This window comes from Trichosurus vulpecula, chromosome 4, assembly GCF_011100635.1.
Source record: "Trichosurus vulpecula isolate mTriVul1 chromosome 4, mTriVul1.pri, whole genome shotgun sequence".
Classification (NCBI taxonomy): Eukaryota; Metazoa; Chordata; class Mammalia; order Diprotodontia; family Phalangeridae; genus Trichosurus; species Trichosurus vulpecula.
The window spans coordinates 243042634-243068213 of NC_050576.1; the positions used below are offsets into that span (position 1 = coordinate 243042634).

General features: G+C 41.0%; 1 protein-coding gene across 5 annotated transcripts in view; it reads right to left on the reverse strand.

The window, feature by feature from the left end:
- MECOM (MDS1 and EVI1 complex locus) overlaps positions 1-24255 on the reverse strand; it is a 76558-nt gene extending 52303 nt beyond the window's left edge. For 3 of the 5 annotated variants that reach the window (XM_036757811.1, XM_036757810.1, XM_036757809.1), the window contains exons 1-3: positions 24239-24255; positions 21049-21183; positions 987-1089 (exon numbers count right to left, since the gene is read on the reverse strand). In XM_036757811.1, the coding sequence (XP_036613706.1) occupies positions 987-1035 (49 nt within the window). In that variant the 5' untranslated portion in view covers positions 1036-1089; positions 21049-21183; positions 24239-24255. Of the gene's footprint in view, positions 1-986; positions 1090-21048; positions 21184-24238 lie in introns of those variants that run through there. The other 2 variants (XM_036757807.1, XM_036757808.1) reach the window with 1 other exon arrangement.
- Positions 24256-25580: the final 1325 nt, after the last annotated feature.

Here is a 25580-nt window from a genome sequence, read left to right on the forward strand (position 1 = left end):
TGTATTCCAAGGAAACCATGAGGGCTCTCGTTCAAGATCTTTCTATACCAAGTAATTAGGTTTACATGCACCATCATCACACAGGTGTCAAGTAAGAGAGACTTCTTTTTCCTCCCCATAAAGTCGGCAAGGGATATCGATGGCCTCTTTCCAGAGCTTTTATGGCTTTCATCTAACTCAGACTTACTGGTATTAAACGCCACTGGTAAAAGGATTTTTATATTGGCAAGGGCAAATACAAAGCATTCTAACCAATGGCTCCAAGTCTAACTTTTTCAGCACAGTGCAGCAGACAGTGTGCTGGAAGTAGAGTTAAGAAGATCTGGATTTGAATTCTACCTCATACGTTTATTAGCTGGTTGACACTGGGAGAAATCATTTATCCTCTGCGTGACTCAGTCCCATCATTTATAAAATTAAGGGGTTGGACTCAAAAGACTTCTAAGATTTCTTCCAGTTCCATGTGTGTGCACGCATGCATGTGTGTGTGTGCATGTGTCTGTGTGTGTGTGGAAAGCCTTCCTTTTCTGTTTTCTGAGGAATGATCAGCTTCCCTCGGTTTCACAAAATACACTGGACCGAGGTCAAAATAAAAAATATTCACCATAAAAACTGTCGTACTGGCATTAACTAATCAAGCAAATATTCTAATTTACCAATTCCACTGGCATTTCCAACAAGATTCTATTTAGCACTTCTGCTTCTGTCTACTCATTCTCTAAGTCAAAGGTTCTCAAACTTTGTGGTCTCAGGAACCCTTTACATTTAAAAATGACTAAGGACTCTACCAAAGAGCTTTTGTTTATGGAGTTATATTCACTGGATGATTACAATATTGGAAATTAAAACATCTCAGTAGGATTATGAAATTTTTTGACCTCTCAGCCCCCTGGAAAGGGTGTTGAGGAGTCCTCCAGGAGATTCCCAGACCCGAGCTGCTGCTCTAAGGAGACAGACCATGTATTCCATCCTGAGAAGTTACTAACCATGAATGTCAGGCGCCATTGTTTCATGGGAGTACTCTTCACTCTTCATGTACAGTAAGAGCTCCTCTCCAGGCTCAATGTCTGTGACTACCCTATAAAATATCTAAAAGGAAAGAAACAAAAAATTAGAACTTGGGATCGAGGAGACTGGTAGGAACAACAACTTGACATTTATATAGCACATTAAGGTTGGCAAAGTGTTTTTCGTACACTACTGCATTCGCTAGCATAAGCACACATGGGCATGCCCACACACTGCAACACCTGTAGGCATTCTCTTCTCTTAGCAGACAGTCAACTCAAATTGATCTCCTTAGTACAAGGATTATCAAAGACTGAGGGCTAGTAGAGACAATCAAGTCTGGCCATCTTCTTTTTCACCTGTGGCGTAGACAGAGGGAGTGGTCTGCCCAAGATCACACAGGAAGTAAGGGCATCATCGTGCCTTCCACCACCTCTTGGAATATTGCTTCCAAACAAGTCTACTAGGAAACAAGGAATGTGGAGGACAGAAAGTTGCATGGCAGTGTTGTACCAGAAGCGAGCGAGACACACCACAGAGCATAAGTTTTAAGAGGAGAATTTATTAGCCGGTGGCCATCGGGGTACGGCACCACAAATCAATGGCAAATGTGTTGGGGTGATGGCTTGGCTTATATAGGATATGGGGGTACAGAGTGGGGGAAGAAACAGGAACAAAGGTCCTGGCTGATCAAAAGATTCAGTCAGGTTATCCTACTAGTGGGATAATCTCATTTACATTCCTTGGTGGAGTCACAGAGCCCCAGGGATATCTGCTAGACAGGGTCTGCTAGGTTATCCTTCAGTGGGATGGTCCTATCTATTGAGATTCCTTGGTGGAGTCACGGAGTCCCAGGGGGTTTGCTAAATGCCAAAGATATCTGAGTCCATTCTTTCTGGGGGTGCTTGTCAGTAGCTAGGGGTTTCTCAAGGGTTCCTAATTTTCCTTGTATTACAGCAGAAGCCAACTCCCAAATCTTTCAACACCTGGTATACAGTAGGCATTTAGTAAGTACTCGTTGATTGCTTGATTCCATGCCATAAACCAAATTCCCTTTTGATGTATAAATGGGAGGTGTTCATTCCCTAATGCAAAGTCAAGAACAGACTTTATATACTTTATACGCACGTATATACTCTCCACAGGCCATTATCCTCTCCTGCCTTCTCTGCATTCAATGTCATACCCCTTACTCTATTTTACACAACATAATCAGGCTATGCATTGCCTGGTACTGTTGTGACTTTGTTTTAGGCATGGATATCCCTGGCTAAAAGCTGGTAGCCCTGCCTTCTCCTTTTTCCCTTATTCCTTGACCGCTCAAGTAAGTGGTACCTGATAAGTAGGGGCTGTGACTGGCAAGTACAATAGTATGGAAGCCAGCAGATTCCAGTCTTGGGTCTGGTGGCAGCTGGCTAACAGCGGGACTTGACTTCAATGGCACAATACATAAATGCAGGGGGCTGGACCAATGGAACATTCTTTCCAATTACTACGGAGTAGGTCACGAATTTTGGTGTTTACCTGATTCTACAATCTATGCCTCATGGAACTTACTGGAAGAAAGGGCAGAAGAAAATGTCTAACTTGCTGATGTGAATAGGACCTCCTTCCTGAGGCTGCCATACCTTTGAAGACTCCAGGGAGCTTTGGAAAAAGCAATACTGACATTCTCTTTTTCTTTTTAAGTCATTTAAGGGAGGTTTTAAAAAGAGGGACTGTCTTTTTATTAATTGTATTCCCAGCACTTAGCACGGTGCTTGATACATAATAGGCTCTTAATAAATATTTAATGACCTATTGATAGAACCTAAGAATTCAACTTGAAGAGACAAAAAGTGTTGAGATGCAGATTTCCCCTCCAAAAAAAAGGAGACAAGGTTACTGTAGAAATAATTTTATAGACAATATCATTGTAGAAATAATAGTGTAGACCAGGTCAGGCAAAATCAGTGAGCATGTGACATAGTGGATAGAGTACTGAGTGTGAGTCAGAAGTCCTGACTTAAAATCCAGCCTCAGACACTTACTAGCTGTGTGACCTTGGACAAGTCACTTAACCCTGTTTGTCTCAGTTTCCTCGTCAGTAAAATGGGGATAAAACCACCACCTACCATAAAGGGTTATGGTAAAGAAAAAGTGAGATAATAAATGTAAAGCATTTAGCTCAGTGCCTGGCATGTAGTCAGTGCTATAGAAATGTTACCTATTTCTGAAGAGGTTTGGGGTTGAGGGGTGCTCGACACCCCAAAGTACCAAAACACCGGGTCCTGCCGAAAGAATTCGACTCAAGCTTTCTCAGCCAAGGGAAAAGACAGTTTATTAAGAGTTAGCCAAGTAGGCCTGCCCCGAGAGATCCCACCCCTTGTGAGGCCTGTAAGGAAAGCAGGCCGATCAATCTGAGCTAGATTGGATCTGAGCACCTTCATGGAGGCAAGATGGAGATTATATACACAGATTGTGGGAGGGATTGAGGGGTGGTCTGGGGTGACCAGAGGAGGGGTCTAGGGAGGGACATAAGGAGGAGTCTGAGGAGGAGCTTGATGGGACTGAGATGAGGTCAGAATCCTGAGTGGGAAATAGCTGAAGGCTACATGGAGACATATAGACAATAGAGGGCTGGGGGTAACTCAGCTAGGGTATAGATATTTTGATCAGGATTAAGTGTGGGGAAACAGCTGGACTATAGAAGGCTAGGCTAGGCTAGGCTAGGCAGAGACTTGGGCCCAATGAAAATGCAAGGCCCATGGCCTTAGGGGAAGGCCAGATCTAGTTGGAAGACTCAAGGAGAGTTCAAGGGGGCTCCTAGAGACTGTATTCCAGGTTCGAGGGGGTTCCCAGAGATTGTGCCCTCATCATTACTAATACGATTATTAATAGTGTCAGACTTCACACTGTCATAGACTTACTTGAAAGTCAGAAGACCTGGCTTTGAGGACGAGCTTCCCCTTTCATTATGAAACACTGATCAAGATACCTCTCTGGGTCTCTGGTGCCTTTTCTGATCTGGAATAATGGGCTAGCTACCTCACAGGGCTGTTATAAATAAATATTATAAGTAATGTTCTAAATAATGAGTGCTGAATAACTGCAAAATATTCACTCTGCAGGCAAAATTGATCGAAGTTTTAGTGCTGACAATCTAGTTTAGATGGAGATTTTGGAGCAGGATCTCCAAACTTTTTTTGTTTAGCCAATCAGTAAAAACAGATAAATACATTTTGAATGCTCCCAATATATTCATAGTTACTTATTTATAAGTTATATACATATACTCCTATGCTAAAGATTTTGTATATTGTAAAGCACAAAAACAAATTAATAATGGCGAATTAACAATGAAGCAATATTTTGGAAACTAATTTATTAACCAAAGAAAAATCTTTGTGCTCTCAAGAAAATATTATCATCGATGGTGGTATTTTCAGTAAGGGCAATGTAACTGAATAAAATTTGTGACTGGCAAGGCAACAATCTGAAGACGTTCTGAATCTATAATATAAATTTATAAGTTCTAAATTTATAATATAAATATATTAATATACTTATTAATATGTAATTACATGTAAAATATTTCTATATTATATAAAACATAGTGTTATATATTTAATATAATAATAAATATAAATATTATTTTAATATTTGGTTTTACCAGCTGTCACAGCTGAAAAGGATAGCTCACAAAGCCAAAGCTGCAAAAAAAAGCAAGGGAATCACTGGTGGCTCTTACTCATTTTCAATACCATTCACCAACCATACAAAGGTTTTTGTGGAAATCCAGCTAGCAAATTCCTAATAACCTGATGCCAACCACCTATTTTTACAAACTCACGGAAAGGTTTTGCATTTTCATATTTTATGACAAACGAGTTCAAAATCCACTGAAATGCTTTGGAAAATTTTAACACAAACTATAAAATTCTGTTTCTAAGTTAATTGTACAGATGTGAGTTGGGAGGGGAAACGGGGGAAGGGACTGGTTTGTTTTTATAGACAACCCGTTTACATCTATTTCAGCAACTGAGAGAGGGAAGAATAGGTATCCAGGAGCAGAAGGCGGTCGACAGTACCCAACAGCGTGAAGAGGTCAAGAAGGAAGAGGACTGGAAGAAGGCCATCAGATCTGGCCATTAAGAGATTGTTGGTGACTCTCTAAAGACAGCAGCTGAGTGAGGTGTCAGGGATAAAGAGAAGACTGAGAAACTTGGAGATTGGAAGGAGAGTGGTGCCTTTGACAGAAATAGAGGGAAAGATTTAATACAAAGAAGATTTCAGCCCAGGCATGCCTCTTCATCCAATGCAATTCACTCAAGGAGGGTTTGTTCTTATAGGTTCTAAAAGCAGACCCCTCCTGCCCTTAAGGGGTGCCTAGAGCAGCCTTGAATTGATCTGGTGGAAGGATGTGGTGGCATCGGGAATTTATCTGCCAAGGTGCTTCAGGTACCTGAGTAGATGTTAGGGGTCTACACCATGCCGGTGGGTGGGAGGAGGAGGGGACTAGTGGGGAACTAGAATGGGGGAAGCATGTGGTGCAGCTGTGTCTAAGAGAGATTCACAATTGTTTTATATAGGGAGGGTGGGATACAACCCATCTGCCGACCTCTGACCACATAACTCTTGAGGTTATGCCATAGGACTGAAGCATCCCTACCTTGGTGGCTATAGCTCCAGCACATGGGAAAAGTCATAAAGGACACACACACACACACACACACACACACACACACGCACACACAGAGAGTTAAGAAAAAGAAAAAACTGACAAAATTTTGAAGGACCTTCTTAACCTATAAGTGATTGCAAGGTCACTTACTATTGCTGTCCTCTCGCATAAACTTCACAGTTACATCTAAAGGAGAGCTGACTTTGCCAGTCACAATAATACAGACTTCAAAATGAGCATTTATTAAGTGCCTGCTATTTGTCAGGTACTCTGCTAGGTCCCAGGGATACAAAGACAAATTAAAAAAATCCGGATCCTGCCCAGAAGGTGAGGACATTCCTCTAATGGCATACAATGACATCCCAGAGAGGTAAATACAAGATAATGTGAGGAGGAGGAGAAGCACTGACAGCCGGGAAGCTCTTAAATTGAATTTGAAATTAATTGAGAAACATCGATAGTACCCTGAAACATAAGAATATGCCACTTTTTTCCAGTAGGTGGCCCTAAAACCCAATTGTTTATTTTCTACAAGGCCTGAGTCAGTCTCTCTCTCTCCCTCTGTCTGTCTCTCTCAAACACACACACACACACACACACACACACACACACACACACACACACCCCATACCACACCACATCACACCAAGGCTAAAAATACTGTAAAGAAGAACATTTCCTCTGATTAGTTTCTCACCTCCCATCCTCAAATTATCTATGATTCATTAACTGAACACCAGATTCATTCCCACAAAGCCTATGGGGCTGGCCATTAACACACACACACACACACACACACACACACACACACATACACACACACGACAAAACCCAACCCAGGCTCCACTGTTGGTGTTCGTGCGTTCACAAAAGTCTCTTGTTTAGGGCTCTGTACTGTCCCTATAAAAACAGGGGGCTGCGATCTTGACAGAATGATAGGGCAAACACACTCCTATCCCTTTTTACTTGTCTGGCCTGTCCTCAGAGAAGACTAGTCAAACAGTCATGGCAGAGCGGTGAGCCTGCTCAGAGCAGGGAACATTGATGTTGGGGTGTGTGTGTGTGTGTGTTTTATTAAATGTGTGTTTACTTTTTTGTTGTGTTCTTTATCTTCCAGTTAGAGGCTTCTAAGGACCGTGTTTCATTCTGGAATCCTATTTCCCCTTAGAAAACAATGGACTTCTCTCAACAATTTGAATCACCTCGACTTTTTTGGCATCTCTCAAAGGTTTAACTTATTAGCTTCCTTTCCAACAACATGTTGACATTTGAATTGTGACATATTAGAACTCTGCAGTGGCTTCTCGGAAACATCGAGGTTAAAAAGACAATACCATCCAAGACAGTAAAATCTCGCAATCATCTTTGTCGGGGAAGGCTGCCTTGACATGCATGCCAGAAAGTCTTAAAGGAGTATTATGATATCATGACTTCTCTGCTGCCATACTCATGAATAAGCGTCTCCTTCCGTCTCCTTTTGGTTTTGTCCAATCCCGTGTGAAAGTCATGATGGATACAGTCTAACTAGGGGAGATAAAGACAAGTCTCCTTACTGAGACATGGGTAAATCACCTAATGAAGGCTTGCCAGATTGTGAAGGCTACAACAGGAGTGTGTGTGTGTATAAAATACACACATATACATGAATACATACACACACAAACACACAGAAGAGCACAGAGGAGAGACAGGAGGGAGGGAGAGGGAAAGGGAGAGAGGGGGGAGAAAAGATGAACAGAGAGAAAAGAAAGAGGAGAGAGAGGAGGGAGAGGAGGGGAGGGGAGAGAGAAAGATGAACAGAGAATAGAGAGGAGAAAAGAGGAGAGGAGGGCGAGGGAGAAGAGGAGACACAGAGAGACAGAGCGAGAGAGAGACAGAGAGAGAGAAAGAGACAGAGACAAAGGTATGGCATTGATGATGGCCGTATTTACCAGAGGTAAAAGGTGACACTCTGGGACTGGAATAGCAAACTAAAATGAAGCAGGTTTAACTTTGGGGTGTTTTTTTTTATTTTAAGTGAATTTTTATGGCACTGCTGAAAGAGAAACTTCTTCAAAAGAACTAGCAAGAACCAGCCATGATGAGGGCAGGTTCAGAGCCGTCTTCCCCACCTCCAAGGCCCCTCCAATGAACCCCTGGGTTAGACCTTTTGGGGGGGAGCCTCTGTCATCTGTGACCTCTGTGGGAACCACTTAGAGCTAATGGGACAAAGTAACATAGTTTCTTCTTCCCCCCAAATTAAGTCCCCAAGGCCTGCTTTAAACATACGAGCTTGAAAAGGGATTCATATAAATCTCATTTGCTTTCTAGAAAGGAGAATGGCCAAGAACTGGGGGAAGTGGTGGTCTAAATCAGGCCAAGATTATAATCTGTTGCCTCAAAACAACCTCACAGGATTATTACAAATATGGGATTTATAGAAATCAAGTCTTATACAAAACATACAGTTGTTCTTTCTAAGTTTATATCATAAACCTTTCATTTTTCTTTCAATAAGGAATAGAATATGATAGAGAAACAAAGTGTTTTAGCTCAAAGCCAATCAATCCATTGTTAGATCTGTTTACATAAGACGTATTTGTAAGCATACAGACCATCTATGAAAATTGGCACTTGTATCTTTAAAATGGAATGCTAAAAGAAACCCCGAAAACACAGATTTCCCCTTGTCACAAAGTTCTTTCCGGCTGTATATCAGGCAAGCGAGTAACAGTGTGATTCAGGCCACAGAACCAGAGCAGAAATGGTACCTATGTCTCTGTCTAGTCTTTGTTTTTATAGAAGGAAAAAAAAACTGGTGTCAGAGACAGTCCTAAAGACAGATGAAAGTCAGGAATTCTTTCTCTTCAATGCTTTTAATGAGAAAAGATAGCCAGAATCTCCTCTCTTCCTCCACCACAAGAAAAGGATCCAGTATCATAAAGAAAACATAACCCTTACTTTATAAATTGATAAACACTAGAAAAAAAGCTACTGTGGAATCTCTTTCTTCTGAAGATTTATTTTAAAAAGACTGCCTTATGTTGACATAGCACTTCACAGTTTCTAAGATGGTTTTGCATATGTTAATTATCTCCTTTGCTCTTCACAAACACCTCTGTGAGACAGATAATGCCACTCATTCCCGTTTTGCAGACAGTAAAACTGAGACTCAGAGAAGTGATTAGAATTTCCCAGGATTACATATATATTAAGTGACAGAACCCATCTGACTAGAACAATTAAGGAAAACCGAGCTACTTTCAGAAGAACTGTCTCTGTTATCTCCATAGGTCCCTTCCAAAGGATGATGCCAGGAGCCTGGGGAAATGAACTCACCATCTTTCTCACACTGACAGAAAGAAAAGACCACCTGGGTTTCATGTTGCATAGAGAGACGATTATGGAATAAATCCTTTTTACAAGCCCCTACGACTTTGCAAATGGAAACTTTGGTGACTTCTGCGGAATATTTTATCCTATAAGCTAACTTCAAAATCCCCAAAGATGAAATGGTAGGAGCACCATGATGGTTTGTATGGGTCTCTATGAGCTCAGGACTTTTAGAAACTTGAGGTATCCCTATCTCATTCTGTCATTTAAGAAAAGGTCCGCTGATAAGGATCTGGGTGTCAATAAATCTCTCCATCTCTCTCTTCTCTCACTCTTCTCTCTCTCTCTCTCTCTCTCTCTCTCTCTCTCCCTCTCTCTCTGGTTTGTGATCAAGTCTGCCAATTCCAAAAGCACTTGGAATGACAGGTGATATTAAAATTGTAAAAGAAATAGGAAAATTATAATGATGGGTAAAATTATATGTGCTAATTTGTCCTACAGTTAAACACTATGTCCGTACAAAATACGTATGTGCTGTATTAAATTATATAAGAGACAGAATGGTAAAGTAGATAGAGGGATGGTAGTCTCTGAACCAGGAAGTCCTGGCCTCCAGCCTAACTGTGCCACAAAACATCCAGATCATCACGGGCAAGTCACCCAATGTGTCAATGCCTCAGATATCTCTAAGACAAGACAGAGGTTAGCTGCCCATCTGCAGCAGAGGACAAAATTGGTACAGCACTTTATTCCCAGAACCAGTGAAACTGTAAATCTCATTTTCTTATTCTCAAAACCACAAAATCCTCTAAACACACACACACACACACACACACACACACACACACACACACACACACACATATATAAAAGGTGGCTTTTTATTTATAGCATAATATAGCATAATGGAAATATAATAAAGTATAAGGTAGTATAATAGACTTACAATTTGTAAGTCATGTTACATAATAAAATGTATCATATCATGTCATATATCATATTATTATTATCATATTAATTTTATCATATTAATATTATCATATTAATTAGTGCAATGGATAGAGTTCTGGACTTGGAATCCAGAGCACTGAATTCAAATGAGGCCTCAGACACTTACTAGCTGTGTGAACCTGGGCAAGACATTTAACTTCTGCCTGCCTCAGTTTTGTCACCTATAAAATGGACATGATAATAGCGCCTTCCTCCCAGGGTTGTCAAGAGGATGAAATGAGATAATCTTAGTAAAGTGAATTGCAAACCTTAAAGTGCTATGGAAACGTTGTTGTTGTTGTAACCAAGGCAGTGTGATACAGTAGATAAGAAGCTGACCTCAAAGCCAGGAAGACCAGGCTGTGTGACCTTGGAGAAGTCACTTAACCTTTTAGTGCTGCAGTAAGACTATATGTTGCCAAAAAAAAAAAAAGTGCCAGTGAACGTAACAAAGTAAGTTTCCTCACATCAGAGTTCCCTATGCTAAAATAATTGCAGATCTAATACTTATCCCTATAAATATAGAACTCATACATAATTTTGTTTTAATCAAATCCTGAAACCAGCCCTCAGTGATATTCATAAGAGCCTAGACATCAGGCATCTCCTTTTATCAAAAAAAAAACCCACTGGTTTACTATCCTGAAAGCCAAGTTATGGCTTGACTATATCCCCCTCCCTCTCAAAAAAAAATGGTAAAATTGAATTTAAGCTAACATGAAGTCTTATTTACACTATTTAATATAGATGTACTTATCTGGTTTTTTTCTCATCCATCTTCCCTATTAACCAAAAAATGCCATTACTTACAACCATAAATTATGTAATATACACACATATTTGCATGCCTATACACACTAAGTAATTAAACATGTCAGGCCTTTTTGTTTGGGATTTGGGGATAGGAGAGGGCACAGATTAAGTCAAAAATTACAAACTTCTAAAGGTCAGAACCAGACGATGTGCCAGGGAATATCATCAGGCCTGAATTTCACTTTCAGCCAAGTTCTGCTTCTAATTGTCAGTCTGTGGTTTCACCCCATCGACTCTCACAGTCACAATGTTACTACCTGCTCTGTAAATGATAATATAAAGGGGAGGGGTGTTAGGAGAAGAGGCCTCATTTATACCACCATTCTTTGGTTTCTTAATTCTAGGGTCTATCTGGCCTGCCTCTGTGGGTTGCTTAGATCAGCCTACAGAATAACATATTGAACCAGGAAGGGAGAAGAAAAAAATGTCAGCACAAAAAAAAGGAAAAAAAAGAAAACATTACTGACTTTTAAACAGATGAACAAGGGCTCATTGTTTTGAATCCCAGTTTACTTTTCCTAGTAAGGCACTGGAAGTTTTATTTATGCTTAATAGACTGCATTTGGCATGTCTAAAGATGACAGAAGCGTGAATTATGAATGACCTTCAACCTATTCAGGAAGTTGTAATAATTGAAATAATAGCAAAATGCACTCCCTGTGAAATCTGCATTGGGAGACAGATCCTCAGGCTGTGGCTGCTGAGGGTCACTCTGAAGTTGCCTGGTGCTCTCTGTCCCTTCCAGGAGAGGCCACGACGTTGGGCCCAGAGCTCCATTTGCCAAACATCCTTCCAGTGACCGCTCCTAGGCCTGGCATTGGTCTCAGAGAATGATGTCTTCAGGGAGGAAAACGCCAGAGTCGGGACATACGAATCCGGTCCACAGCAGAGCTGTTCACAGCTGTCGGCCTGGGCCACGGTGCTCAGCTCTATCTCAGGACAGCTGTGTCTGGGGCCAGGTGCTCTAGGTGTAGGTACCAACGGGTAAGGAGCTGGTTACACTGGCCCAACCTCCTCATTTTCTCTTTCTTTCTTATGCTTTGTTGCTAGGGGATGAATCGGTGAGTATGGGAGGGATAGATTTGAAAATTAAGGGGATATAAAAATAAAAGGTATCCAAAAACCAGATTTTTTTAAATGTAAAGAAGTTAATCCTGGCATCCAACGCTGCCAATATTCTGAACTCATCTAGGTGAAGAACGACAGGGACTTATACCATAAATGAAACTTAGGAACTGTCATCCCCTTAAAATAGCCAGGGAGAGGAGGGGAAGCGTTCAAATGCTACCTCAGCACTGGCTGTGTACCCCAGGCAAGTTACCCTCTCTGAGCAGGGGTTTCCTCAACTGTGAAAAGGACATAACAGCTTCCAAGGTTACTATTAGGATGAAATAACATATGTAAGAGATTTTGCAAATCTTAAAATGCTGTATTACCATTGTAACATCATCTTTTACAATTTAAGCTTCACTAATCTTTTTCCCTAGAGCTGGGAGGCACACATTTTGTTACGTCTTTTTTTACAGATGAAGAAACTAAGGTTCGGAGATTTTACCAGAGTCTCATAGCTAGTAAGCTGAAGCTGGGACTTGTATCTAGGTTTCCACACTCAAAGACAAGTGTTAATTCCACATCAACAGGCTAAATGTAGGGAAATAACCTAATGCCAGCAAACACTGACATACTACATTAATCACATGTCTCAAAAATGCAACGTGGAATCACAGATACTCTCAAATCACATTAAAATCCACTTTGGCCTTACGCACACACAAATACCCCCATCCTGGGCCCTTTGAAACATTCCAACTGCCTATGACCCCCTAAGCTTCTTTTTTTATTTTCTGCACAGAGAATCAAAAAACACTTCCCAGACTATTCTGTTTCTAGTAGGAGTGGTTGGCCAGCTCCCTTCTTTGGCATCATCCCTGCTGACCGTGCAGCCTTGTAGGCCAGTGATCAGGCAGAAGTATATGTGAAATGTCATAGACTGGTTTGAAAATGACTCTGTCATGTATGGGAAGACCTTAAACATCTCCTGGTGCTTTTTACTCAACTCAAAATGTAGCCAGTGTCATTTGGACTTTCAAACTTGGGACCTTCCAAGAGAACTAGGTAACAGTGCAGAGGGCTCTGGACTTGGGACCTGGGAAAACGTGAATTTAAATCCTGCCTCAGCTATGCAATCCTGGATAAGTCACTTAACCTGTGCCAGACTCAGTTTCCTCAACTGTAAAATTGGGATTAATGATAGCACTTACCTCCTATGATTGTAGAGGACTGAATGAGATAATATATGAATAGGGCTTTAAGCTAGCCATCATTACTGTTACTATTATAAATCTTAAAGTAAATTAAATACATTGGAAGTATATTTGTATTCTGAATGTCAGAAATGAATGAAAATCGTATACCTGACATGAGGGGTTCTTAACCTGGGGTCCAGGGATAGATTTCAGGGATTCTATGAACTTAAATAGGGAAAATAAATTATGTCCTGATTTTCACCAACCTCTACCTGAAATTTTGTATTTCCTTCAATTATTTACAAACTTTGCTCTGAGAAGAGGTCCACAGGCTTTATCGGATGGCTAAAGAGGGTAGGATCCAGGACATACAAAAAGTTAAGAATCTTGGCCCTAGACTTTCCTGACATGGACGATGAGCATAACATTTTTGTGTAGAGAGCTCCTGGAGGGCAGGAGCTGGTTAGTTTTTGTTGTTGTATCCCAGCCCCTCCCTCACACCCCATTCTCTGCACAGAGAAGGTGCTTTCGGATTGCCAAACATAATCTATTCCAACCCTTCTCATTTTAGAAATGAAGAAACTAAAATGATTTGCCCAACGTCACATAGATAATGAATCCCCGAGTCAGAACCTCTAACTCCAATTCCACACTCTTCCCATTCTACTGGGCCAAATTAGTCACTTCCTTAAAATATATTCTGATCACTCCTCGCCGGCCTCCTTCACAGCAAGGGCTGTATCATCTAACAATGGCAGGCTGTGGGCCAGTGAGGTGGACTGGATAGTGCTGGCTCTGGCAGCACGAAGAACATGGCTCCAATCTCACCTCTGGCACATGTAGCCTCTGCCACGTCATCTGTAAAATGGGCCTAATCATAGCTACAGAACCTACCTCACCGGCTGTTGCGCTTCCTTTAAATAGTAGGTTTTACCACGGAAGGCAAGATGGTCCAGCGAACAGAGGGGACAACCCAGATCCAAAATCACTTGACTCCTCAGTGCCAAGACCTCTCCTTACAACTGTAAGTGACTGAGAAAATGCCCAACTGCATGCGTAGAAGGCGTTTCCACACATCAGTGAAATCACAGCTCTGATTTTTAAAAAGAAGTATTGTATGATCTGGTCGGAAGCAGGTGGCCCTCTGGCTTCAGAGACAGGCCAACCAAGGCTCAAGCATTGCCTCTAACACATTCATGCCCATATGGCCTTGAGAAAATCACTGGGCTGAGGCTCTAAGTCAATGAATAACTGCTGTTCATCTCTTGTGGAAGGAGCTTCATCCCCAGGGGCTCTCATCCTGAAGGATTCAAAGCTCCTGGTCCAAAATAATGACAGCAACGATCATAAGGTTATTTGAAATCAAACATGGTAAAAGCTGTTCTCTAAATATAATACATTATTTCAGCAATAAAGAGCAGGACTTTCACCTCTTTGACAAAAGAGAAGCCCTTCCCTTCACCATCCGGGGCTGGGTCCCTATCAAAGATGCCAGAGCAATGCTGTGTGTATGACCTGCCCCTCCTAGACAGTACCTAAGCATGGTGTTTGGGGGAGGGGGGATTGTCAGGGACCTCCTTTTGGCTGAAGGTTTGTGGCTGCTGTCGTTTCTTTAACAGGAACGTACGTGCTGTCAAACTCCAGGAAAAGAGTCACCTTCAAGTAAGGAGGAGTAGAAGACCATCCCCCCAAAATGAGACCAGGCAGCCAGCATGAAGGCCAGCATCATGCCAACTGGCATGCTATTTAGAAAAATGTAACTCTGGTTTAAAAGTGGAACTCGCCTTAAAAGCCCAGAAAACCAAACCTCCAAAACTAATACTAATTTTGACATCAAACAAGCTTGTGCAAAATGAGAAGAAAAGAAAGACAGTGAGGAAGAGTAACTTTGTAAATAACCGACAGGCCTCTGGAAGCAAATGCTTATAAAAGCATTTGGAAAAAAGAAGAGAAAAAAAGGGGGTGCTGCCTACAAACTTACATCTATTAGTAGATGACTAAACCGGCACAGCTTGCTTGACCAAATTGTATTTATTAAAATATGTAGGAAAGCAGAATATTTCACTAAAAAGCCAAAGAAAATAACCTGATAATTGAGCCCGTAATCAGCTTACAGTAATAATACAGCTCTAGGGTTACAGCAATCCAATAGAACCCAGCTAATTGACATGGACTTAGGAGGCCAGGGAAAGTGAGGCTGCCAATCTAGCCAAGACAGTCCCGGAAGCAGTTAAAAGTTTATAAGGTAAATCACCCACTAGAATAATGCCTGTTCCAAACTGAATCCCCGACAGGATCTTGCTGCCATTCATAAACCACAAGGGAGCTGGCAGAATCCACCGAGTGAATTACAACCTTGCCTTCTCTCTGGGGGCATCCATTATGCTATATATTACTGCCCAAAAATATACATCCAGTATTAGATAATCTCTCATCAACAAATTTCTTTTTATGCCGAACAAGCAGCCTACTTGTCTCATTGTCCTGACTGAATACCAGCTGTCAAGAGTCTGCTTAAAAATAAAAAGAGAGGGAGAAAGACTTATCACCTCTCTAAATGGCAAGATTTGCAAATGGCTTGGGTTTCTGAAAACTGTCTTCTGGTCACAGGCCCTGTCAGGACAAGCTGGGGTGTTGAATTGGAGAGTGGTTCATTTCTAATGTAAAGGATACAGATGTGGGGCCAATGAGATTCCAGAAAACAAAACCCAGAAACCATCCTAATTACTGGTAGTGGTAAGTCAAGTCTGGGTCAGATCTAGAGAATTGAAATTAATTAAGCCCAAGCATCCTTCCAACAACACAAGGTCACCTTGCCCATGAATGTTATTGTCCAAAATAAAAATTCAAGTAAATTAGTCACATATCTTTCCATGTTGGTTATCTCCAGTTTATTTTGAATACATCTAACCTGTACATAGTTGTCTGCATATTCTCTTCCCCATTAGACTGTGAGCTCCTTGAAAGAAAGGGCCATGTTTTTGTTTTTCTTTGTTTCCTCAGCACAGTTCCTGGCACATAGTAGAAGTTTAATAAATGCTTGCTGACTTTACATGACTTTTAACAACATGAAAGGCCAATATTGTCTCCTGGTGGAGAAGAAGTGGAAATATTCTAGGTCTGAACAGTTACTTGTTAAGTCCACATAGTTTTGCTCAGTGATGGATAATCTAGTGTGAGAGTTCTAAGATAAGGAGAGATGAGAGTATATAAGGCACCATAACCCATGTCCGTGAGTAGCAAGAGTAGGTAGGATCACAGATCAAGAATTATAAACACCCTCAGAAGCCATTTGACTCCTCTATTTTTATATATCAGGAAACCGAGGCCCAGGGTGGTTAAGAGAACTTTCCCAGTTCTCCAACTGCTAAGTACCTTCCCCTCTGAGATTGCTTTCCATCTACTCTGTATAAGTTGTGAATGTACCTAGTTATTTACCAATATCTCCCAATAGAATGTAAGTACCCTGAGGCCAGGAGCCATTTTTTGGCCTTTGATTGACTTAACATCAGTACATTGGTTCACAGGTAATCAGCCCAAAGTCATACCAACAGAAAGGGGCAGACCCAAGATTCCAAAGCCAATATCACAGATCCTTAAGAAAAAGTGATATTTACCAGGATTTAAAGCATCGATCTACAATTGTCCACATTCACCGAGTCTAAACTGTGGAAAAATATCCAGATGAAAAGTAGTCAATTCAGCAAAGGCCAACCGATTTCCAAATTATGGACAAGGTCCTGAAGATTCAGGAGAAAAAAAAAACGGCAACCTCCCCCTCCACCCTCACCATGAAGCTTACATTCAACTGAGGTACAAAGGTACAGAGACAAGTAAATACATATTTTTTTTCATTTTAATCTATCAGTAAATCATCTCAATGCTTGGTGTACACAATCCCAAATAGCTGGATCTTTCTGAAAATGATGGAGACCAAATTTCTTAATGTCAAACTAATCCTTTTTCCCTCTTCATCCGAACCATCAGCCTCAGATAGCTGGAAGCTGAAAGAAGTTTTCAAAGGGAGCCAGGAAGTACTAAGTTAATCCAGCCTCAGACACTTACTAGCCAAGGGCAAGTCGATCAGCTCTGTCTACCTCCATTTTCTCATCTGTAAAATGGGAATGATAATAGTACCTATTTCCCAGGATTGTTGGGAAGGCAAATAAAATGATAAGATATATGTAAAGCACAATTCATAAACCTTAATGGGCTAGATAAATATTAACCATTATTATTAATAATTATTAGTTATTATTATTAGACTGCCTCCTTGACCTTCTCTGCATTTTGCATTTCTCAGGGACAACCATGACATCTGGGAGCACTAAAAGTTGTCTAGTAATTAATAACCAAAACAATATGAATCTTGGAAAAATCAATCCTTTGGGGATGGGGGAAGTCTGAGAATTAAAAACCATGGCATAGCAGCTCTCCAGACTTACTCATAAACTAGAGAGAAAATTTTAAACTAAAATGAGCACTTTGAGTATAAACAATACTGACTAAAAAAAAGTCTAGTATTTTATAGCATGAGTATGATTGTGGTCTCAATTTACCCGTGTATATGACGTGGCCTTCTTTTTAAAAGATGAATTACCGCTGTTATTACTATATTTTCAGAAGAGAATAAGGCTATCAGTCAAAATCTGTTCTTTCCTAGAAATTATGGCTTAGTTGGGTGATACCAATACTTTCAGCATTTCTAACTCTAAAAACACTACTCCAATAATTTTCAAAAATCAAATGAAACGGAGTTCTAAAAATAATAAACTGGGGCCTTTCATGTAAGCAGTTAAAAAACAAAGCTGCCAGAAATTTCACACTTACCAGTTAAAAAAAAAACTCAAATAATGGTGACAGGACTCTTAGCAGCCCAATGGAGACTGTCCATTGAGAAAACAAACCCCTCTGAAATTAACTACTCGGGGAATGCTCTTCTCAAGGTAATCATATATGCTTTGTGCTCAGGAGATACCCAGAAAGATAATGTGAGGAGGGGATGGAGAAGTCTTATATTAGCTCTATTTGAAAATAACAACCAAAAAAATTGCCCTGCTCTTAAAAACAACTCCACCCCCAATCAAATGAAATAGGAGTTATAGCCAACATACATGTTTTGACTTCATTCTGTTCTTATCGGACTGTTCATCTCAGCAAGCTCATTTATACAATTTGAAAGAACTCCTTGCCTTGACAAAAATGAATCTAAATCGTCGAAATGTGATCTCAAACATAAGAATGAAGGGCTGTGAGGAAAGAGGGTGGGGATGTGAAGGGAAGTCCCTTGCCAACCCCCCTCCCAAAAAAGGTCTGAGATACTTTGTTTTTTAAGTGTTTTTTTCCTTTCTTTCTTTGTTAAATGTCTCACTTAACACACTGACTAAATTATAGTTAAGAGAGCAAGACTTATCTGGAAATCCTGCCTTTAGAAGTCTAGGGTTCATACCTGTCTTTCAGGCTCACATGTTCAACCTAAGGATCAGAGTACAGACAAATAATCTTTCCCAATCCAGGTAAAGGGCTGTGTTTGCTTGTGAGTTTTACAGGTGAGTTAAAGTAATTAGTGGTTAACAACCCCTCCTGATCAAGTGTCTCTGTCCATGCCTCAGTGGTGAATAATATCGCACACAATGGGGGTGTCCATCAGGTGATGAGTTATGCCTATTCACCAGTTGGCAGGTCCTATTCCTTGAGGAGAACAGTGAAGCAACAGCCATGGGGAGCTCATAGAACCAGTCTTTTTATTCTCCCATCCAGGCCAGCATTTATAATATCAAAGCTGGGCCGAACCTTCTGGTCTTAACCGGCTTTCCGAGACAGACCTACACATGCATGCACACTCACCACGCTGTAGACTTAACCAGATGTGACTGCTTGTACATGTGTGCATGGGGGGTGGGGGGCGACCTGCACATCTGCTTTTGTTGTTTATGGATACACTTACTGGACCATGTAATGTCAACTTTACAATTAGGTCACTTGATATACATTCGGTTGCCCTGCATAGCTCTGGCCCCCGCTAAAGGCAGAAGCACTTTCAGGAATATTAGCTGTAGGATCTGAAGGAGCCCATCTAAAAGGGGGTTTTATCTTTTCCTGATGAAGCATTTCACCCCACACACCATTTCAGAAAGCAAGCAGAAAGTATTCTTTGTTGTCAGAACAACTGGGTGTTTTTTGCTGACAATAACAGACTTTAAAAGATGCCCTTCAAAGGGTACCAACAATCAAATTGTGAGATTATCGAGGCAATAACAATATGGATAATAATTAGGGATCAAGAGATACTACTCTCTGACTCCTCCCTCCAAATCCCCAATGAATTAAATAACCCCGAGTCACAGTATAGGTTTCAAGACAAAATTTGGGCTTATAGAAATATCAAATAAGGAAAAAACGAAATGTACCAAGACTCATTCTCAGAGCTAGTTCATGCTGATTCTGAGGACATAGTTATGTTTGCAGACAGTTTTCTATTATCAGTAAATATATTGTCACAGATTCCATTATTTCATTGTTCAAACACCTTTTGAATTCCTTAATTTAAAGAAGGATGTTATGATTCCTTAATTTTTTTTAAAGAAACACGAAATATATCTTTTCCCTGTGCCAAACCCATAACCTTTAGAGTAGACATACAATAACTATCTGTTAATAATGACATTAATTTATAATACTGACCTGACTCAATGACATTTCTATTCACAGACAACCTATGGTGACACTGTGAAGGTGTCCATTCCATAGTGCCTTCCAATTTGTTTTTAACATCAGAAAGAAAAATTACTTATATAACTACTGTGGCTCTTTAAATATATGTTCAATTGGGCGAAATCTCCTTTTTATTTAATTTTACATTTTAGTTCCCACCCCCATAGACTTAAGATAAGGAAAACACCCAATAGCTGATGAAATGTAGCCCCCAATGCATGAGCTCCTTCAAATCTAGGTTTAGCCCCTATTAAAATGTATCATGTCACTGCTACTAAATGGCTTTCTATAGGGAACACCATATAAGATATCTCTCTCTCTCCCCAGGTTGGTTGGTTGGTTTTAACCAAATTTGGCCAGGTAACCATTTCAAGGTAATCTCTGAAGCTCACTCTATTTGAGTAACCATTGGGTTAAAACCAATAAATGATCCTTCATTGGGTATAAGCTAACCTACCAATGTGAATAAATAAAGCACAAATGAACAGGAAGACCACCTGGTCCTGGGGAGGTGGGGGGGGGGGGAGTGTTAGCTGTACTAAGTAGCAGCCTTCATAACAACTTAACTAAGTGAGGATCGCCTTTCAGGCTCCCTACTTCAGTCATAGCTATTGAAGGAAGCCTGCCTATACAATCCTTCAAAGCTTTTGAAAGCACAAGAAAACCAAGCATTCCAATTCAACTAGGAATGACGAACTTTTGTCCTCCTCTCCCCCCACAACACACACACACACACACACACACACACACACACACACACACACCATTTTAACTACACTCCAAGAAAAAGCAAAACATGTCAGCTCCCTCTCCAATCTTTTTTTTGTAAAAAATCATACGAAAACATAAAATGACATTTTGCACACAGCTCATGTATCTCTACGTCTCTCATCCTCTTGCACAGAACATATATAAAGTTCCCTTGTTAGCAACTCTAATTTTCTCACCAATCCATCCTTGATTAGCTAAAAGCCTTATGTTGGCTCCTCTGTGGGATGATGGGGGAGAGGAAAAAATGAACAGCAACAAATGACACATTATTAAATGCCTCGCTCCAACCCCTCTAGAACAAAATAGGAGAAATGAAGTGAGAACCTCCTGACATCGCCATAAACAACAATATTCCAAGCAACTCCAAAAACTGGCTCGACTCTGCATATGCCGACTCTACTTCTCCCTCCTTCAGTGGAGCAGCCAACAGGCCACAAGGGTCTACTGTAGCTCTCTGTTCTTTTTATTCTTCAGGCTTCGGTGGTACCTTAAAGCTCTCAGACAAAGTCCAGAAAAGTATTTACAACATACCTGATCATTTATCTGGCATGCAACGAGGTTGTGCTGTTCATAACATCCAGCAAACTTGACGTACTTGAGCCAGCTCCCGACATCTGGCTGACTGGCATCTATGTAATATTTCACATTGCAAAACTCATCTAATATCTAGGAAGAAGAAGAGGAAGACGATCAATCTTTCCATGGCCATCCTAACACACTGCTGAAAATATAAATCACGTATCTCTAAATGAGGAAATGGTTAATTACTTATAGACATTTCATTGAAATGTATTTTTCTCCAGTGAGTCTTTTTGGGGGGGAAAGAGGGGAGAAGTGTTAGACTAAATTCGAATGAATATAGGAGGAATAAATCTGAAGTAATAATATGTTGACTTTTAAAAAACAGCACTTGATAATCATTATTAAAAACATATCTATTTTTCAAAGCCTGGATTCCCTTGTTATGAGTGAATAAGTGGCAATGACTTCAAAACAATTAATTCTATCAAATTTTTTTATTACAAATAATATTGACCAATACGCATTAACATAATGCTTCTTAAATAAAGCATCAATTTTCCTGGCTTATACATTCTTATCATGGAAATGTAGATTTTCAAATTGCTTATAATTTGAATTGACTCAATTAAATAAAGTTTAGAGTAAATGTTATTAATCTCCTTTCAATAGTCTGCTCTCCCCCATCACACAACAGTTAAATCATACCCTTAATTGAAGCAAATTACAGGATTTGACTAATAATAGAAGGTTTTATGCCAAACTAAAAAAGAGAAAAGAAAAGGAAAAATCATGTAAACATTCATGCAAAACATGGCAATTTAGCATTTTAACACAAACTAAGAAACGGTTCCAATTATGCAGATAATAAACAAATACAAATTATAAGCAAATGTAAACAGGTTATATGAAAATATCATCATGTGTCACTAATACTATATGACTGGATGCAGTTATTTCATCTTCAGACCTTTTTGTCTGGCCTATACTAGACGTTGAACAATATTGACTGCTGTAAGAAAAATAAAATCAACTAACGTCAATTTTTTTTGTCTTTTTTAAGTCTTTAAGCACTTTATTCTGTTTTATCTCATAATACATTATTTTTAAATTTGTAAAAGTAAATGTTTCCCGTGCTCCAGGTCTTTTCAGTGACTTAATATGAATCCTGGCATTGTATACCAGAGAGTTAATACAAACTTGAGGAAGTTTCTTATCAAATACTAAACAATACAGTCTAGGTCTCAAATTAATTAATTAAAAGAACAGGGGTAAGGGGGAGACAAATCTGCTTTATCTGCGTCCCTATAAAGGTTAAAACAGTCTAAAGTATATTTATCTAGCCCTAAAGCTGCTCTGCACAGAATTCAGGTAATCACCCAAAAGCAGCTCCAGGTCATTAACTCACCACAGACTTCAAGGGGACAAACCCCAAGGCTTAGGGGACAACAGATACTGGGAATGAGGCTTTGGCCATAAGGCAATTAATGAGCAATGAAAGAGTAGTCAAAAAAAATTCTCAAACACAAGACTTTGTTAGTTCCTGCCTCTAAAAAAAAAAGAAAAAAGAAAAGAAAGAAAAAAAAAGGTGACTTACAGTTTCTTCAGTATACCCCTATCTATATAAAATTACATTTTAAAAACATACAAACTTTAGGGCTATTTTCTTAAGCCCAAGTGAAATGAATCTCTAGGGTAATTTAGGGTGCTTCTAGCTAGCTTTCAAGTGTCACGTAAATATCAGCACGAATGCATATTCTGAAATAGTCGCCGAAATTGTGTTAGGGGTAGGTTTTTGTTTGGGGGAGGAGGGGCTAGCTCACCCTTGATATACATTATTCCCAGAAATCATGGATTTGCGTCTCACGAAGGAAATTGACCCAGTCAATGAAATGCAGCAGGAGTTACATTTTATATTTTCCGGGAGAGATGGAAAACTGTTATTAATTTCAAAGTCAGAAAGGCTCAGGCCACTTCAATTTCAAGCGATTCCTGCCCCGTCCTCGTCCCCCCACGTTTTTTTTAATGGAGGGGGGAGAGGTATTACATACACCTCACATAAAAATCCTACGTGTAATTTTATTCCGTGTTAACATTATTGCAATTGCCAGTCAACAGCAAATTATGAAACTGAGCTCATTTCCAAAGGACGCCTTTATAAATATCTCAGTATAAGTAATTTTTTTTCTGAGCATTTCCCCCCACAAATGACTTTCCGAACCTCATTCTCTCTCCTCCAAGCCTTAAGACTTAACTTTTCCAGAAACTTTTTCCCCCTCTCCTGTGAATGATTAACTTTTGACTCGCTAGCTCTATACCAGTCTCCCCGATGCTTTAAGAGTGTAGCAAATCTTGAATTTAAACAAATAAAAATAAAAATGCAGCGGCGACTAATGTGCTGCTATTTCATCCACCATACTCCAGTGTTTAGGAAAGTTGTCATGCTCCAAGGATAGGATTTAAAAAAAAAAATCCTTAAGAAAGGTTTGAGAGAAAGGCCCCTTCACAAACAAGAAGGGGGGTGGGAGAAAAAAGAGAAAGCCGGGGGGGGGGGGGGGTTGGGAATCCCTACGATATCGCCCGCAGGTCCGAGAGTAACTTTTTTCGCGAAGCATTCGATCTTGGAAGTGCAAGGCTGCAACTTGGGAAGGTGGAACTTGGCCGAAGAGAGATCTCAAGAAGCAAGGTCGGTGCCAGGAATTCAGAGTGTTGGCAGCCACACCTTGTAGGGTTCTCAGATGCAGGCACACGAGCGCGCGCGCACACGCGCACACAGACACACACACACAGACACACACACACGCAAAACTAGGGATCTGGGGAGGGGGAAGAGAGGGAGGAAAAAAAAGAGGTGAAGGAGAGAGGGAGGGAGGGAGAGGGAGAGAAGCGAAGGCTGCAAGCAACAGAGAGACAGACAACCCACCCTGCCCCAGAGACCAGCCGGGCTGCAGGAGACTAGTCGACCGCCGCGTTCTGAAGGAGGAACAAGGAAATCGGCAGCCTTAGCAACGTAGATAAGCGTAGGGCTGAGGGCAGCCCCTGCACCAGGAGAGTTGGAAAAGAAGACAGAATAGAGGGGAGGAGGGAGAGACAGAGAAAGGGGGGAGGGGGAGGAGGAGGAGAGGGGGGAGAATGTCAGAAGTCACCAAACTATGCACTCCGGGAAGATTTTTTTTTTAAATAAGAAAGTCAGGTCTCTTACCTTAACATGTCTAAGGACTCAACTCCCAGCAATTAAAAAAAAGGTAATCACCAGAGAATAAAATAAGAATAATAAGCCCTGAGGTTGTGGGCCAGGCGATCTTTCAGCCGATGGCGAGCAGCGTTTCGCGATTATAATAATCACTCCTCGGCTTCCACATGGGTCTCTGCTAACTTAGTCCGTCTTTAGGAGCCACGGCTCGCCGGGACCACGCGATCTTGTAGCTTTATCATCAGGCAACAATGTATCTTTTTTTTTGTAACGACCCGAGGTGAAGTCTCGGCTCTCTTCTCCTCTCTTCTGGGGAGGGGGGAGGGGTGATGAGCTGGGGGGGGGGGGGTGGAGGGTGGGAATTTTTTTTTTCCTTCTTGCTTCCCCCTCCCCTCCTAAGGGCAGCTCCTTCTGGTTCACATCACCTCCTTCTTTTCTCACTTTCTCTCGCGCTTATCAGGCCGATGTGTAATGAAAGTTATCTGAGAACCACTAAAACTTCCACCTCTCTCTCCCGGTTAAAAAAAAAAAAAAACAAAACCGAAGGAGAAGGGATAAAAGCAGGAAGGAGGAGGAGGGGGTGCTGGAGCCTTTGGAAAGATGGGGTGGGGGTCGAGTGGAGGGGCGGGGGAGACGGAAGTTATAGACACCCCAGCTTTTTTTTCTTCTCCCCTAATCCGGGACCCTCATGGGATCGTCCCCCTATTTGCAACTCCGCGTTCAGCTGCCCGGGATTCTATTTCATGAACTGTCCCTTTAAAGAGGATCTGCTCGGCCATCCAGAAAGAGACGAGGGAGAGGGAGCCAGGGAGCTATCTCCCCCAGCTCCAAGTGATCTGATCGGAAGCCAGACAGGCTCCTCTTTCAGTAAATTTTAAAGTGACAGCAGCCTCCTCTGGCGGGAGAGGTCACAAAAAGGTCGCCAAGACAGAAGTCCTATAGGGGTAGGCTGATTATGGATGCACCCTGCCCCTTAAAAAAAAAAAAAAAGCATGTCGTTTTCGTCCGGGTAAACAACCAATAGGGAGATCTTGGAAGGCAGGATTTCTTTCCGCAGGGAAATCTCGTCTGTTTCAATGTCCTGAAAAGTACAAGTGTGTGTGTGTGTGTGTGTGTGTGTGTGTGTGTGTGTGAGAGAGAGAGAGAGAGAGAGAGAGAGAGAGAGAGAGAGAGAGAGAGTGGAGAGTGTGTGTGTGTGTGTGTGTGTGTGTGTGTGTGTGTGTGTGTTTGGGGTAGGGATGGTCTGGGGGCGGTGGTAAGAGAAGGGTGGGGGGAAGGAAAGGCTATACCTTGATGTGGGGAATAAGGGGGGGGGGTGAGTATCTGTGAGTAGGGAGGGTGAGTGTAGATT